The 16346-nt window shown below is 38.3% G+C and overlaps 2 protein-coding genes across 9 annotated transcripts in view; one reads left to right on the plus strand and one right to left on the minus strand.

Moving 5' to 3' along the window:
• Window positions 1-3164: 3164 nt before the first annotated feature.
• Window positions 3165-6901, plus strand: LOC130183364 (relaxin-3 receptor 1-like). Its single transcript, XM_056398677.1, has 2 exons — window positions 3165-4159; window positions 4996-6901. Exon 2 carries the CDS (start codon window positions 5140-5142, stop codon window positions 6349-6351), a length of 1212 nt encoding a protein of 403 aa, XP_056254652.1. The 5' UTR covers window positions 3165-4159; window positions 4996-5139; the 3' UTR covers window positions 6352-6901.
• A 2480-nt stretch (window positions 6902-9381) lies between these two features.
• The window catches only part of syngap1a (synaptic Ras GTPase activating protein 1a), a 39175-nt gene continuing 32210 nt past the window's right edge, over window positions 9382-16346 (minus strand). For 7 of the 8 annotated variants that reach the window (XM_056399743.1, XM_056399742.1, XM_056399748.1 and 4 more), the window contains 2 exons: window positions 15575-15647; window positions 9382-13700 (listed from right to left, as the gene is read on the minus strand). In XM_056399743.1, the coding sequence (XP_056255718.1) occupies window positions 13662-13700; window positions 15575-15647 (112 nt within the window). In that variant the 3' untranslated portion in view covers window positions 9382-13661. The remainder of the gene's footprint in view (window positions 13701-15574; window positions 15648-16346) is intronic. The other variant, XM_056399745.1, reaches the window with a different exon arrangement.

Here is a 16346-nt window from a genome sequence, read left to right on the forward strand (position 1 = left end):
CTTTGGGGTTGTTCCAATTGTCTTTGAAATAATAGCCCATTATAATGATTAAATAAATAAATAACTCTAGTTATATAGTAGTTTTCTTAACAAAGTTATGAAGTGCTTTACAGAAGTGAAGGAAAAAAAACAATAGATGAAACAAATACAAATTAAAACAAACATGGGGCTCATAAAACACAGAGGGATAAAATAACAATATAGTAGTTAAACAATATAAAATGTCAAGAATAGATGGTAAAAGCAAGCAACCCAGAAAGGCCTCCTTGGTGGTCTGCATTGGGCACTCAACATGTAATCAAAGAAACAGAGTTCAATCAATTTGTTATTAAAGCTACAGTATGTAACCTTTTTCCTAATAATTTGCTTAGTTGAAATATGCTCCAAAACATATTTTAATGTAAAGTAGTGTTGCTATGACCCAGAGCCTTTGAACAGCCAGGCAGCAGTGCAGAGATATTCCCTCTTAGAGTTTCTGAGCAAGCTAGACTTCCTGAAATGATTCGTTCATTTCTCAGTTCAGTTGAGCCCTCAGTCAGTTGTGAGCGAACGTGCAGGGATACACTCACTCACTGATTTATTCACTGACTGTATTACACAATGAACGTGAGTCCTGAGTGATAGTCAGTGGCTCGAACTGCTGGAATCAGGCCCAACGAGTTCAAGAGTAATGCCGAACTGTAGATCAGTTAAAAAGACTTTAAAGGTTATTGAAACCAGCATTCACCTCTAATACTGAGTGAGGAAACTTTTAAAATATCAAGAATTATAAATGGGGTTTGGTAAGTGACAGCACTAATGATTCAGTACTGAACGATTCTGTGAACAAATCTTTTGAACAAATCTTTTTAATGAACTGATTGATTCAAGATACTGAAAAGAAATGCTTTCCACATCACAGCAAGCCTTGCCCTTCCAACCAATGATAGAAGAGCTCACAGCTGTCAGTCAGTATTTGAACGAGCTTCTGGTCTTTTGCCGCTGGCACTGAGGCTTCAAGCTAATATTAACTGCTGAAAGACGTCACTATGGTTGACTCACAGGCTAGCAAACTCCTGATTCCTGGGTTATCTCAGAGGATTTCCGCAGAGGACTGGGCACCTGCCTATTGTGTCAGACTAGAAAAAGTGTGAACCTATCCTTTCACTGTTTTGGAAAGGTGTTGATTCACATGAATTGTCATTACACCTCTCATTACAATGCAATACAAATCAAAAAATGTAGGATTTATTTCAATGCTGTTGCATTAGTCTGCATGATATTTAGCTACACATACTGTTCCTGACAAAACAGTAAATGAGTGTAGAATTTGCATTGTAATTCTGTAATGTTGTGCTGCTCAGTTTGTGGTTGAACAATAGAAACAGTGATTTCATCTATTTGAGCTGCTACTAATTGCATTGTCAGTTTAAGTCTGCATTGATTTCCAACTCAGCAAATCAACACTTCCCACTTATGTGTTAAGTCAATGGATTAGGCTACGTGTTAATTTTAAATCATGGCAATAGCTCAAATTCAGTTTGTAACTGGATTTTGTTTGGTATGGTTTTGACATTTGAAAATGTGTTGCTGTCATCAGGATTAGGATTATCTGTTTTACAAGGTCCTACAACAAGATTTATAGCTATGATAAACTGGCAACAGCAACAAAATCACCGCCGCCATCGAAATTTACAAAATGTACAGTTGTGTGCAGGGTTTAACAATGTGTTCAAACAATTTTACTTTACAAAGGAAGGCTCTGTGTTTGTTGTCTTTGTATGTATGATGTATTCCCTCCTTGAGCAACACCCCCCTCCATCACAGAGCAAATGAGCTCAGGCTGTTTTGTTGTTAGGTCAGGCATTTGTCACCAGAGGGCTCACTTTAAGCAAGCGCTGAAGGAAGCTCGCTGGAGGCCTCCTCCTCTCCTCCACACAGTGAAGTGTTGTATTCTCATTCTTACAAAGGGGGGCGACAAAGACACATCGCTATAGTCTCTATTCACTGTCCTCACAGACCCCACGGCACAACTCAGCTGGCATGCTTAGAAATGCACACATCGTGCATGGTGGACACCATTGTATATAATCCTTTATAAAAGTGGAACCCAAAAGATTTGCCTGAACAAAAAAGTAAACCCAAAATTACAGACACTAAATGTGGGTTGAAATGAGAACACACTCCATTAAGATACCTTCAAAATGTGACTTTTCTTGGGCGTCCTTTCCATTGTAACAAGACTGGTATAAAGATTGCCTTTTGGTCTCATTTCACCAGAGTTAAAAAAAAAAAATTATTAAATAATTTAGGATGAATTTATCAGAGGGCTGTGGCAAGGGTGGACCATTTTTAAGGACAGGGGGAGAATACAGAATAAAGTCATCCTGAAGGTTGAGGAATCAGGAACTGGGTAGATAAAAACAACTGGCCAGGTATTGATAAGGATTCCAATTAAAGAATTTGTATGACACTTTGGAAAATATTGACCTTCTTGCTGAGACTTGGATGAGTAGATCTGTGTACTAGATATGGAACTACAGCCAGGAGATTGTTAGCTTAGCATAATGACTGGAAACAGGGGGAAACAGCTAGCCTGTCTCTGGCTGAGCTGTAATCTGACAGCACCTAAAGCTCTAATAATAGTCTGGTACTTAACCCCCTGTGAAACCACAACCTGTCATTTTTACACTTCGGGTTTTGTGCCGATTTAAATAAAGAGATATAACGTTTTAATTACTGAGTTTTACACATGGATGGATTGATACCAAAAAAAGTAAATTCAACAGATCTGCAGCTGTTAATATCAGGCAATAATTTGCACACCTGAGGAAGATCCTTATCTGATCAAAACATTGTCTGTTTATAGATCAAATGATGAAAGTTGAAAGCTTCAGTCAGTGTGCAGGATCCTTTCTTTAGTGGCACAGAGGTTGTTTCTGTAGCGATGAAAACATGAGGACTCGGGGAGCTGCATGGTTTGTCCAGCTAGTTTATGAAGATGGCTCAGTATAGATAGAGCAGCATTAATCAACCTCTCCTCTCTTCCGCCTATTCCAAGCTAATCTCATTTAGTCATTCACTGCTGATGTTCTTTCCACTATCAACGATTTATAATGAAGAGTCATCTCTGCTGCTCATTCTAATCTCGAACCAACACCGAAGATATAAATAGGAAAAAAACACACAAAAAAAAAACAAATTGCCTTTGCTACACTTTTATTTTCTGTCGAAGTGGAGTCATTTTTTCACCTGTATGTGAGGTCCAAGTGCCTTTAACACCACCATCAATATGTTGTGATCTGCAGCTTCTATGCAAAGACCAGAGAGACTTATTAAGACTTTAATGAACTGTCTTATAGTGGGCTTTAAAGTTAACTGTAGCATACTGTACAGTCTGTGCTCCATTGAATTCAGGGATAAGTAAAGACTAAGCAATAAATGTGGAAATGTTGACAATGCCTCTAATTGTGCCAGAAATGACATTTATACATGTGACACTTTCCAAAATTACAAAGTGCTTTACAACCAGCTAAAATCAAACAACAGTAAAAACAACTATTCAGCCTCATAAAACATCAGGTCACAGTTACAGAAAGGGAGAAGAGAGGAAGGTTGCATTAATAAACACTGTTAGACTCTGAGCGCATACTTTTAATTTCAGGGCTTTGTACAAAAGACTTCAGGTGAGTCAGACTCGTGACAACTGTGATGTGGCTGTTTAAATTTGTTGCTGTAGCGTCGGTGAAAGGTGAAAATGCCATAAAATTCTGCGTGATTGCTTCGAGTACGAGTTCTGACAGTTAATGTCCACTAGTTACAGGAAAAGTGTGAGGAATATCAAAAGACAAAAGAATAACACAAAGTTACCAAATTTGGAGCAACTTAATTATCTTCACTAAAAACTAACAAACTAAAACACACTTTACTGAGCCAATGGTGTAATTTTTGTCTTTCTAGTGTTCCAGTAGAGCTGGGTGATGAGCAGGTGATTTCTAGTCTGAATATGCAGAGTGAAAATGATGGCAGGGTGGAGCATGAATTCAGGGTGGGTGACAACCATATTGTTGTTGTTGTTGTTGACCGCCTTCGAGACAATTCTGTGTTGTGCAGCAGAGCTGGTGGCTACAAGAACTACTGTTGAAATACTGAAGATTTACCTCCTTTATTATACATTCAGGTAAGATTTTTTTCTACATATCAACAGCCCAATGAGAGCCTAAATATAAACATATTCAGTATATTCATTTTATTATTTTATGTCTGTGAGCTTGTTCCAAAGCAAACCACAGCCTGAAGGATCTCTCTGTAAGTTTAAAATAAAATGTAAAAAGTTTAGGTGCGTTGTTTATTACACAGTCGCAACGTTAGAAATATATGGTAGCTTGGATTATTTAAGCACCACTAAGCATTTTCCTTCAGAATCATTGTTGTGTTTGCTTTTCAAGTGATTTCTACACAGGCATTAATACAGTATGTGAGAATTAATCAAGCAAGTCATGCATCAGTGTTTAAATAAACACTTTTTAAACCCAATAGACTTTTCTAGTCATTTTACTGGTAATTTTCTTGCAAATAACAGACATAATAAATGTAAGCACACCATTAAATGGCATTCCTTTCTTAAAATATGTCAAGACCACATTAAGATTCCATTAAGAAATTAAATAAATGAAGGGATTAAAAAAACATCCTGCAAAAATGAGGAATCAACAAAATTATATCTGTGCCTTAGATGTAAATTATGTTATGTAGATATTATTCCACGATGGGAAAAAAGTGATTTGGGAGGACTCTTGACAGGCTTTTCCCCTTCAAAGGCTGAATTTAGTTTAATCACTTCATATGTTTATTCATATTTCCTGCCAGAGAAGTTTGTTTCTTTGAGATCTCAATTGGATTATCTAACTCTGTGGGTAACACTTTAGTGTAATTTGTTTATCTGACAAGGCTAATCTACTTATTTACTCATGAACTGCAGCGTCTATTATGTAATAATGTCCTCTTTCCTTGCAGGGATAGATGACTGTCAGCTAATAAACAGACAACCAGAACTTACATTTTTGATTCATCATTGGCACAAGGAGGACGAGCAGAAACATCTCAGATAATAACTGGACAGCCTTAACCATCAACAGCTTGTCTTCGGGAGTTGCCAAAATGTCAAATATTGACTTCAAGAGACTTGAGCTCTTCAACAACACCCTGAGTGGTTGTGGTGTAAGCCCATCCTGTAATAACTCCCACCTTATTTTCCACAACACCAGTATTTTCAGTGGGCTGGAGATTCTTGATGATGGGTCCCCCTGGCTACGAATACTCATCTCTGTGGTGTACTTTGTTTTGGCTACAGCGGGAGTGTTGGGGAACTTGTTAGTGATGTTCCTGCTTTATTCTACTCACACCATCACCACAGGCACCATCAATTTCTTTGTGTTCAACTTAGCTTTGGCCCACCTGCTGTTCTCCCTGGCCTTGCCGTTTTGGGCCGTGGACATTGCGCTGGACTACAGCTGGCCTTTTAGCTCGACCACATGCAAGGCTGTATCCTTACTCACTGGCCTGAATGTCTTTGCCAGCTGCTTTTTCCTGACGGCTATGAGTTTGACCCGGTACTGCTATGTGGCAACCGCTCTCAAACCCAGTGCCTCCCTGTGCAGTAGATCTTGCACTTCTCCGGTGGCCACAGCTTTTATCTGGGCTGGAGCGCTCATAGCAGCGGCACCCCGAGCGGTGTTTGCAGACCTGAGCCTTGTGGGCAGTGGCAATGACACAGCATGCCTGCTCCGTTTCCCAGATGGCACGGCCTGGCTTGGAATAAACCAGCTCGTGCGTGTGGTGCTGGGATTTCTGCTGCCCTATGCCACCATCATCCTTTCCTACCTGCTTCTGCTGCGCTTTCTCTGTCGCCATAATATGAAAGGCAGCAACTCTTGGAGAAAGGCAGACATTTCAAAGTCGGTGGCAGTGGTGGTACTTTCATTCTGCGCCTGCTGGTTCCCGTACAATGTCCTCACACTTTGGGGCGTCCTGATCCAACTTGACATCGTTGAAATCAGCCCCTCATTTTATTTGGCTCAAACATACTTTTTCCCTCTGGCTAACTGCTTGGCTTTCACCAGCAGCTGCTTAAACCCTGTCATCTACTGCCTGGTTAGGAAAGAATACCGCGTGGCTTTCCATAATGTGCTCTTCAAATTAAGTATGGCTATTATGTCTAAGATGCCCTACGGCATTAATTCTGAGGAGGGATCAGCACAAGGCGGGCAACTGTCTATTCCTCTCAGTAACCTGTACAGCCAGATAACCCAATCTGACACAAGGAGATATGCACCACTGTCAACACTTCCAACTGTAGTGTCCACTCTGTAAAGCTGCAACAGATTGATAAAATTCTTTACACCAATACTTTAATGTAATGTAAGAATGAGTTTTCATCGCGTACTTCAGAAAGACCAATGTTTTCCTCTAAGGATGTACAGGATGTATAGTTTAGCTCTGTTGTAAAGAGGCTGCACCTAAGCTTTTGTGGGTCTCATGATTTACAGTTTTAGCTGTCTGAATGGGCTGAATGAAGATTTGGGCCTTATTCATGCCATCATAAAGATTTAAACATGGGAAAGTGCATCCACTAATTCACTAGACATTTAACTAAGATGTCCTTGGGTTCTGCCCGAGGCCTCCTCCTCCTCCTTTCATCTCCTTCTTCTTATTGTTAGTAGTATTGACATAAAATACTACACAATAGTTTACTATTGTATAAAACTAATGTGCAAATATTTACTACTACAGTTTTGAATAATTAATATTGCTGCACTGTAGGTCTGGATTGTAATTGTCTTGGTTTTAGATTGTCATGTGTGAAAACATTTTTGTCATTTGTTTGAATAGATGTTAAATAAAACTGTTCACGTTCACTTTATACGTTTTTGCTGTGTTTATTTGTTCTTCACTCGGTCAGTTTGCACCATGTAATGTGCAGTAAAAGAACAGTAAATTGCTAAAAACAAACAAACCTCAATCATTTATACCTTTTAGGCCTATCTGTGATGCTTTGTTTGAAGACACTGGCTGTTTGTACTACTGTATGTGTGATTAAAAGGTCAACTGTTTATATTCTTAGGAGTGTAAGTGCAGTGTGCTTGTGGAAACTTAAATTAATTTCAAAACTTGAAATGGATTAGTGTGTCAGTTATATTGGATAAAAGATGTGGGATACTTTGACTCACTCAAAGATCATCAGTTCAAGAAACAGAAACAGACTTAATATGCAATATAATGGCTATCAAAACTTAATTAAAATGTCAGTTCATAATGTCACAAAAACAACAGTGATAAACAGAGCTTAATTAAATTTTGTAGAATAACAAAGGGGAATTCTGAATAAATTAAGAAGGTTAATACTAAATACTACACAGCTCCAAATTTAAAATATAAATGTCCTTAGTCAGGTCCTTAAAACATAACACCCTTAAACATGACATCTGAGTAGCATGGTAGCTTTCCTTGTCTTTTCTTAAAGCACCACACAACAATTGTTGTTTGGAGGATTCACATTGGTGGGCAGGCTATTCAAATCCTATTGTATATCAAACCTCTTTATGTATTTTTTTTTAAAGGGTTTCACTTCTTTTTTGATAAACTAAGAATGCATTGTTGTTGCGAAAACTATAAACAGACTTTGTGGCTGAAAAAATGCAAAAAGTGTTGTATTTTACTGCAGGAATATGACTCTCTATATTAATGTATTTCAAATCAGAATTATGTCCACCCTCCACTGATCATTCTTGCCTTCTGTTCTCCCATTTGGCCACAACACGGTGCTGTTGTTAAATTTTTTAAAACTGCTTGAGGCCTGAGCTGATACCACACACATACTGTAATACTCTTATCAGTTCAGCACAGTTTAAAAACACCTCAGACTTTTATATGAATATGAATGAATGAATATCACTGCAACTCCGTCACCTGTCAGAAAATGTTGAACTACTCCTTTAACATAGACTGTGTTGGGGAAAATGTAGCCGACTCCAACATGCATAGCAGACGATCTGCACTGCAGATATATAACAGTTGACTATGCATAAATACATTACAAGCATGCATGACTCGCCTTACATAAAATGTGTGATAGTGACAGAGAAGAAAGTGAAGCCTTTCTTGAGTAGGGCAGTGTATCGAGGGGGTGGTTGTCTGCAGTCCTCTCGCATCATCTCTTTAGGAGCACTACCTGCTCAGCCGTTCACATGACATGAGGGAAAGCTAGGCCAGGCTGTGATGAGTGACAAGAGGATGGAGTATGATTGGTAACTTGTGATAGAGTTGAAGCACCGTGGTGTATTTTTATTAGATTTTCTACATTACATTACTTGTGGTAGAAGGAGCTGTGGAGGCTTGCAGAGGTCGATCATCACGTAGAAGGTGTTAAGATGAACAGACCGTGCTGTTGGTTTACTGCGGAGAGCTCTGCTGTCACTGCAGATGTTGTTATCGATATGTAGCACAGACACTGGGGCAGCAGCAGTCTTGCGCCAGAGCTTTTATGTTGGACCACTTGTCGGCAGCAGAACAAGCTGAAAACAAAACATCTGGCATTTTAACATCTCACAAAGTAGATATGGCAAACATGTTAACAAACAATTGCTTATATTTACACATCCAGCAGTTATGGAGCAACATTAGCATAAATATGGAGTGTGTGTTTCCTGCCATTTAACTTTACTCAGTTTTTAGTGTCCTAAGAGAAATATCTGGCTGCTTAGCTGCTAAATGCTCTGGTATGTCCACCAGACTCTTAATGTTTCTGTTTGCCATTTGCTGCTGAGCGCAGGCAGAGTAAAGTGGGTTCATCTGAGCTTTTTGCTTCAGACAGCTGCCTGGTGCAGCTAAAAACAAGGCTGATGAAACTGGTGAGACTAAAAAAGTAAAGTTAATTATCAGTGAGCTAAAATCATGTGACAATTTTCTGTGAGTTTGTCACTATGCACGACAATGGTCACATTACATATTTAACATGTTAATATAAAAAAAACAATAAGTGCTGCTTTAATGTTTTTCAACCCAATCCAAATGAAGTTCAGACTCCACCCCTCGATTTGTAATCCACTAAAGTGCTTTGTTGCACAGCAACACCCGAAAATGAACTCCAGGCTGTCTTAAAAGTAAGTAATGAAAATTCCTGTTGCACTCCCACAGCCATATTTCCATCTTTTCTAATTGAATTTCTTCAATCAATCTTCAAACCAAACAACGCTTTACTTGAGATATTACTTTTCTTTCTATCTTCAAAGAATTCAAATGAAAGCTTGTGCAAATATGAGCCTATATATAACCCAATATACAGTCAGATTTAAAAAGCAGCTAAAGTAGCTCACTTTGGTACTTAAAATAAAAGATCTTCAATTAGGGATTTATTAATTTATTTAAATCACTCGGAAAAATCACCTGAAAAATGAATACATTCCCTTTGTTCAAACAAAACAAATCATATCAATCAAGTATACTTACACTAATAATAATCATTACAAGCGCAATCATACCTACAATAACTACCATTGTAAATAAAACTACCAACATTAAACATCCACCATACAACATCAGGGGGAACTGGAGGGTATGGCTTATCCATGGGGCATGGCTTATTTCAAAAGAAATGTCAAGTAAATTAAGGTATTACATCCAGTAGGCCTAATTCAAGTCAGAAGCCCGCCAACTATATATTTGTGACACAGTAGATCAATTGTGCAGAATAATAGCTGCCAAGAAAAATACTTTGTTTCATTCCTAAATGCTATACATCCATTTTAGAAACATAAATATGTTGATTGATGTTATATACCCTTTTTCAAAATATACAAGATATCTCATTTCATTTATTAGGTCCTGCTTTAGCTGCAGCAAAGCGGCAGTTACTCTTTTCTGTCGGGTCAATAAAGGTTCATACATCCGCTAAAATGTCATGATTCTGTAAACGTACAGCACCTCTGCAATAGTAACTTCAATAATATTTCTTACCAAGTTTTATTACAGTGGAACATTTGTCACATTTTCCATTTGGACCAAGAAACAAAACTCTTGTTCCTTTTTTTATGCCACAAATAATACAAAACAAAAAGGTGTAAATTAAACTATTTATAAGATGAGATGAGGATCACGAACCAACCGAAATGAAAGCACAGTAGTTGCCTTAGCATAGACCCCTCATTTCATGTGCTTCTTTGAAATTTATCCAGCTTAACATTTGCCAAAGATTGTGTTTCAATGTTTTGGCATCAAAGATATTAAAAGATGTCTCTGTGTTCCTTCTAACACCTGAGAGTCTGACGAATACCTGGAACACAATCAATCTCATCCCATAATTAAAAGGAGAATTGTATGAATGTAATGGTAATGGCACTTAAATACAATAATAAACAGGACAAACTTTAGAAATGGCCCTGTGATGGCAAAAGGTTTATATAGGAAATCTTAAAACAGCAATGAACAAGCAACCAAAACTCAAACCTGATTTTGCATCAGGTTATGGACAAAATTATAACTTTTTCTTAGCATTGTCTCTTAAATAAATAAGTTTTTCTTGCCAAATGGAATAAAGTATCCTCTCAGGATGTGGTATAAAGCAGAATAAGGATCCCTAATTCCAGCAGAGAAAGGGAGGTGAGAGGGCACAATTTCAGAGGTAGCACACTGTACCACTGCAGCTAATACAGAGAAAGTTTCAATAATAAATGGGCATAACATATATATATTTAATGTCTTTAAAATCATTTTTCTCAATTCATGGATTGCAGCTTCACGTTAAATGAAAACAGATGTGCATTTTAACGTTTCAAAATACTGTATTGCAATGCAGGCCAAATAAACAAACGCATATTTCAAAAGAAGATTACTTAAAACCGCAATCCAGTATTCTTGAAAGCACCACTGCTATTTTGGTTACACAATATAGGCGAGATATTTTAAGAATTTGTCGTATTATTTCATCTTTAACAGAAGTGTGCTATGCTGGGAAATTATTCAGCTCTCATCCCATGAACACAGTCATATCATAGCACTATAGTTTCTGGATTGCAGCATTAAGAGTTATAATATATAAGAATCAGTGTTTACCACACGTTCAGCATGCCTGAAGGCCTACCCTTGATTTGAATACATTTTACATATAAGAATAGATATACATTAAGCTATTTTATACATTTCTGGTAACATAAACATATAATTTTGTATCATTGATATTTATCTTGAAAGAAAATGTCTTTTTAAAGGCAAGAGGTTAAGATAAATTATATCAACCATGAAATTCATAATATAAATGATTCAGAGTTCACCAACACACTGCTTATTAATTCATCACCTGACTACAAAAAAAAGGACATTTAATATACAAAGTTTACAAGTTCTTTTGTATTGGCATTGTTATTTTGGGCCCTGTGGCACAGACTGTAAGGCAGTCAAATCCTATGCACATATACTACATATCCCTGCGTGGAAACTCTTTATTGTTCTGTTGTTCTCACCGTCTCTCCTCTTTGTGTTCGTCTGCGATTTGTGTCCGATCCTCTCAGAACTTTCATGTTGTATAATGCAAAAGGCCGAATGCCACCCTCTTCTGAAAAAACGGAAGAGTCAGCAGGTTGGATAAAAAAAGATGCCTTCCGATAAGAAAGCCATGTCAAAGTTTTTTTTGTACATTAGAATAATATCTGACAGCAAACCGACTTACTCGTCCTCGCATTTAAAAAGCACATGCAGAACTGTTGCACATCTATGCTTCAGAAACATTAAACACAACAGATGAGTAATTCACTACTCGCGATAATATGATTTGTTTCCAGTTGCACATCATGTTTATAATCATAGTTATTAAAATGTATCCATATAGCACTTTTCAAATCAATGTTACAAAGTGCTCTGCAACAAAATTATCATGAAAAAAAGAAAACACCAGGCGTGAAGGGCTGAGAGTCGAAAGGCCTTGATTTTATCACTTTTCAGGTTACCACAATTTTTTCCACCCCCAGGAGAGAGCAAGATCAATTCGATCAGCCAAACCACATCTGGAGGTGTCCTGGCTCGCATTGCTCTTCCTGATATCTTAAGCAAGCTTAGCAAAAGATAGACGCGGAGGTAGCAGCTGGGAAGTCTTCGCCCGCAAGAAGTGATTTAGAAATGACTGACGGCCGTCAATGACATTGCTTCCCTCTTTAAGCGCTGCCTCACTAATTTGCAGACTGAGATCAGACTCAAGATAAAGATGACACTTATTAACACCTGGTATAAATGCAAAGGCCTGTGGATTGCATGATATTGAATCCAAATAATGTTTCCAGATACACATCACCTATTAAGACCAGATGTAAATAGGCATGGGTCAAGCTCCAAAATGCTGGGTCCTACGTTTCCCATAATGCAACCACTATCGCCTTTTCTGTTTGGAAAATGCCCTTGTTTTTCAGACTCTGCACCCACACTTTCTAACGCAGCCTTTCGTTTCCTACATTTTTGTCATCTCCAAGCCCAAGCCTGACTTGACAACGCTCGTCCACGGCCACGGAAGACATTTTACTACTTTTTCCACAGAGTAGTTCTCCCGATGACGAGAAGAGCGACCTTACTGTGTAAAATTGGTGGAGTGCCCCCTTTCATCTATATTTAGTAACATTTTCACATTATTTTTCTCTGTCTATAATGTTTATGAAGCACTTTGTATCACTATTTTGAAATGTTATATATATACATATCACTATTATTATTGTTACAAAGTGAACAAAACACGTTTTAATCTCAGATTATTTTTGTAAAATATTTTCATTATTAAAAATTTTCAGTAGCTCTAAGAAATACTTTGTCTATACACTGAAATTCAAGAGATTGTAGTTCTAGCTTTACACTGTCCGCCGAAGGAAAATGTAACCAACGAGAGGATTCAGAATGTGTTTAAAGCAGTTGTAATAATGTAAGTTGATTGAAGGACTTGTTTGGCATCTATTTAGGTAGGATGGCTGTACTAAAACGGATGCAAAAAGATGCTCAAATCATAACGATAACCACCTCTGTGAGTGAGAATATTTTTGCAGTGAGAATATTTTACTAAATGATTTCATCAGAATCAAATAGTAATATACAGTAGGTCTTTGCTTGGGCCCTGCATCTGAGGATCATAGATGGCAAATGATTTAACAACATGCTTGTTGCTCGTCACAGGCGTCACCATGAGGGGATATTGTGCTTGTAAAAGCCTTTTCTATACATTTTGTCTGCAGCCACTACCGTGAGAAGCGAGTGTGCTGCTTGTAGCAGGGAAATCATGAATCCATCTTCATTCTCAGTGTTTTACACATATCTTCTCACGTCTTCCGATTAAATAAAGAAACTCATTAGGTTCAGTATTGCCGTTATTGTGGCATTGGCTTAGATTTCAGTCAACATGTGCAGAAGGTTCGCTGCACATGTTGGTCCTCACGCTAAACTGATTGTCAAGTTCTGGTACAGGCAAAGTTTGAATATGTGCAAAGTTTTTTTTTTTGTTTTTTTTTTTTAAGAATTTTGTGAGATGACGCCTCCAGTAGTCCTGCCGGATCCACTGCAGAGCTTTGTTTTCATGGGGTTTTTGTAGAGAATGTGAATCAGTCTTCTTACACTCGAATGACCATCATGAACTCTGGTCACTTTGGATCTGGCAGTCAGGATCCTGGGTGGCCACCATAGCCCTGGCTGATAGACTGAAGGGAGAGAAAACAGGTGAAATTACTTCTTATCTCCATTTATAGCTTCATGAGGGCGCAAGTTTAAAGGAAAAGTTCAACGGTTTGGGTTAAATGTGTATTCATTTTCTTGCAGAGAGCTAGAAGGAGAGATGGATACCACTCTCATGTCTGTGAGATAGAGAGCCAGCAGGCAATTAGCTTAGCACAAAGACTGGAAACAGCTAGCCTGGCTCTGTCTGAAGGGAATTCGCAATTTTAAGGGGGGTTTTGTGATATTTCTTGGCTGAGAGCCATTGCCCAGCAACCAGCAGAGACTCCAGGAAGTCATTGCTTCTGGCCAATAATAGTCCAGCACATAAGCCCCCCTACAAACATTGAATTGTCATTTTCACACCTCGGTTTTTGTACAGATTAAACAAGCCAGATATAACATTAAATTAATGAGCTTCAGAAGTGCTGTTAGGCAGAGTTTGTTATCTCTATTTCCAGTCTTTGCGCTATAAGCCAGTGGCTGCTGACTGCAGCTTTATATTTACAGTACACACATGAGAGTGGTATTAATATTCTGATCTAACTCTTTGCTCAAGAAAGTGAATTAATAAATTTCCCCAAATTTCGACGTATTCTTCAGAATCATAATTCTCTGGTTTCTGTCACTGGGAAAGAACTGTTCATGCTCGCAGAGTAATTAACAGGACTCTCCCACTCTGAAGGAATAGCATTTCTCAACACTTGATTTTATTCCTCTTGGGCTCCAAGCACTGCAACATTCAATATGACGAGAGTGTGTGTTTATCTCATAGCTGTGACTTTGAGCCAGAGAGGACAGCTTACAAACTAATCCTCCTTTGACAACATCAAACTCCTTTACTAGACTAAAATTTTAGTTGCAGAGTTTGGATCTATTTTTATCACCTACTCATTTGTTTAAGAAGTCTGGTGTAAAACAATTATCAGACCCAGTGGAAAACATTTCTATAAATGGGACTGATTGTTTTCAAGAGGCAATTTTGTCTATTTGCCCTTGATACTGAGGGCTGAAAAGAAGGCGAGAGTTAATTTCAGGGATAGCATGTTTCTTCAGAGTTATTTCGGCTTAAACGTCACGCACACTCACACGTCTAATATTAGCTGGGAGATTGGCATAATGATTCCCGAACCCCTTACCCTAACCTTAACCATCACAACTAAATGCCAAACCCTAACCCTACAACCAAGTCTTAACCCTCAAACAGCCTGTGGCAGTTGTGAGGACTGACCAAAATGTCCTCTCAATTATAGTTTAAACCAGAATTTGTCCACACAACCATAGAAAGACATGTACACACACACACACACACACACACATACACACACACACACACACACACACACAGCCTCTTCACCTGCGTCACAATCCAGCCCACATGGTGCATTCATGAAGCTGAGCCCTGAAGAATTAACTGTGATGCTGCTGATGACTCACAGTCAAGGTTTTTTTTAATGACGAATGTGTTCTGTGGTATAATAATAATAATCTTTTTGTGTGGCATTGGCTTATACTTCAGTTTCAGTGCTGAAGACTTGCTATTCCTTCACAGAATCAACCTAGATTAACCTCTGTACATAAATTTAAGCTCCATCCAGCTCTTGAATTTTAGGATCAGCACTGTGTTTTCCACTCTGCCCTCAGACGTGTGCAGTAAAATGGTGAAATGTTATTTCAGGTGTGACATAAACGTACTTTTGAAAAGATGGGAACAGGTGAAGTGCATGAAAGCGGCAAGCTTTTTCCCCTGCACTGGCTTTGGCAAAAGCTCTGGATATGATGTAAGAATGATGCAAACTGTTTTAGGACATGACTGGTTTAGCGAATAGGGATGATAAAAGATGTAGACACAGGCACAAACCTGGTCTGTGAGGATTCGAGGCTTAATATCAGGAATGGCACCCCCTCTCAGCTCATCTTCCACAGCCATGAGTCTGACAACAGGGAAATAGAAACAAACATACCGGTTGACAAAAATAGAACTATGAAGCCGGTGTTCTCCAAAGTTACTGTAGGATTATGTGGCCATATGATGATATTAAGGTCTTGACGTGATCCTGCTATCCTCTGAGCGCCCTGAAGCTGAACCTGAACTTCCTTTAGAACAGTTAAGACAGCTCAAATTCAGCTGTTCAGATAGACAACTTGTGAAAACTAGCGAGTGTGCGCAGGAGAGTCAGGTGTGCACCCGTCTGCCATATCTGAATTTAGAGAAAATATAGTATGGGAGCATACGTTAACTAAAGGAGGCTTTCTACCAAATGAGATGAGATGTGAACTCTGTAATGCTGCAGTTATACAAAACCTTGGCTTTCAGAAAACTTGATATGGGGCATTAAACATTTCATTGAGTAGGAGTTGTGCTTTATTCCAAGAAATATCTCCTTTAAGTACGTGTAGCTTCAATCAGAATTAGGCTGGCTTGGTTTCCTCTGTCCTCATAATAAAGTTACTGAAATAAAAATGTGTGTAAAAAAAAAAAAAAGAAAAAAGTGTTTCATATCAGGTTTGAACCTACTGGGTATGCTTTTTGGTATTAGTCATGACATTTAAATGAGCTACCTTTAAAGGAATAATCCAACATTTTGGGAAATAATATGCTTATTTGCTTATGTCTGTGTGTTAATGGTTTC

This window comes from Seriola aureovittata, chromosome 16 (genome assembly GCF_021018895.1).
Source record: "Seriola aureovittata isolate HTS-2021-v1 ecotype China chromosome 16, ASM2101889v1, whole genome shotgun sequence".
NCBI lineage: Eukaryota > Metazoa > Chordata > Actinopteri > Carangiformes > Carangidae > Seriola > Seriola aureovittata.

Bases quoted from the DNA above. Each gene is read 5' to 3' on its own strand.
- LOC130183364 (XM_056398677.1), top strand. From the start codon at position 5,140: ATGTCAAATATTGACTTCAAGAGACTTGAGCTCTTCAACAACACCCTG.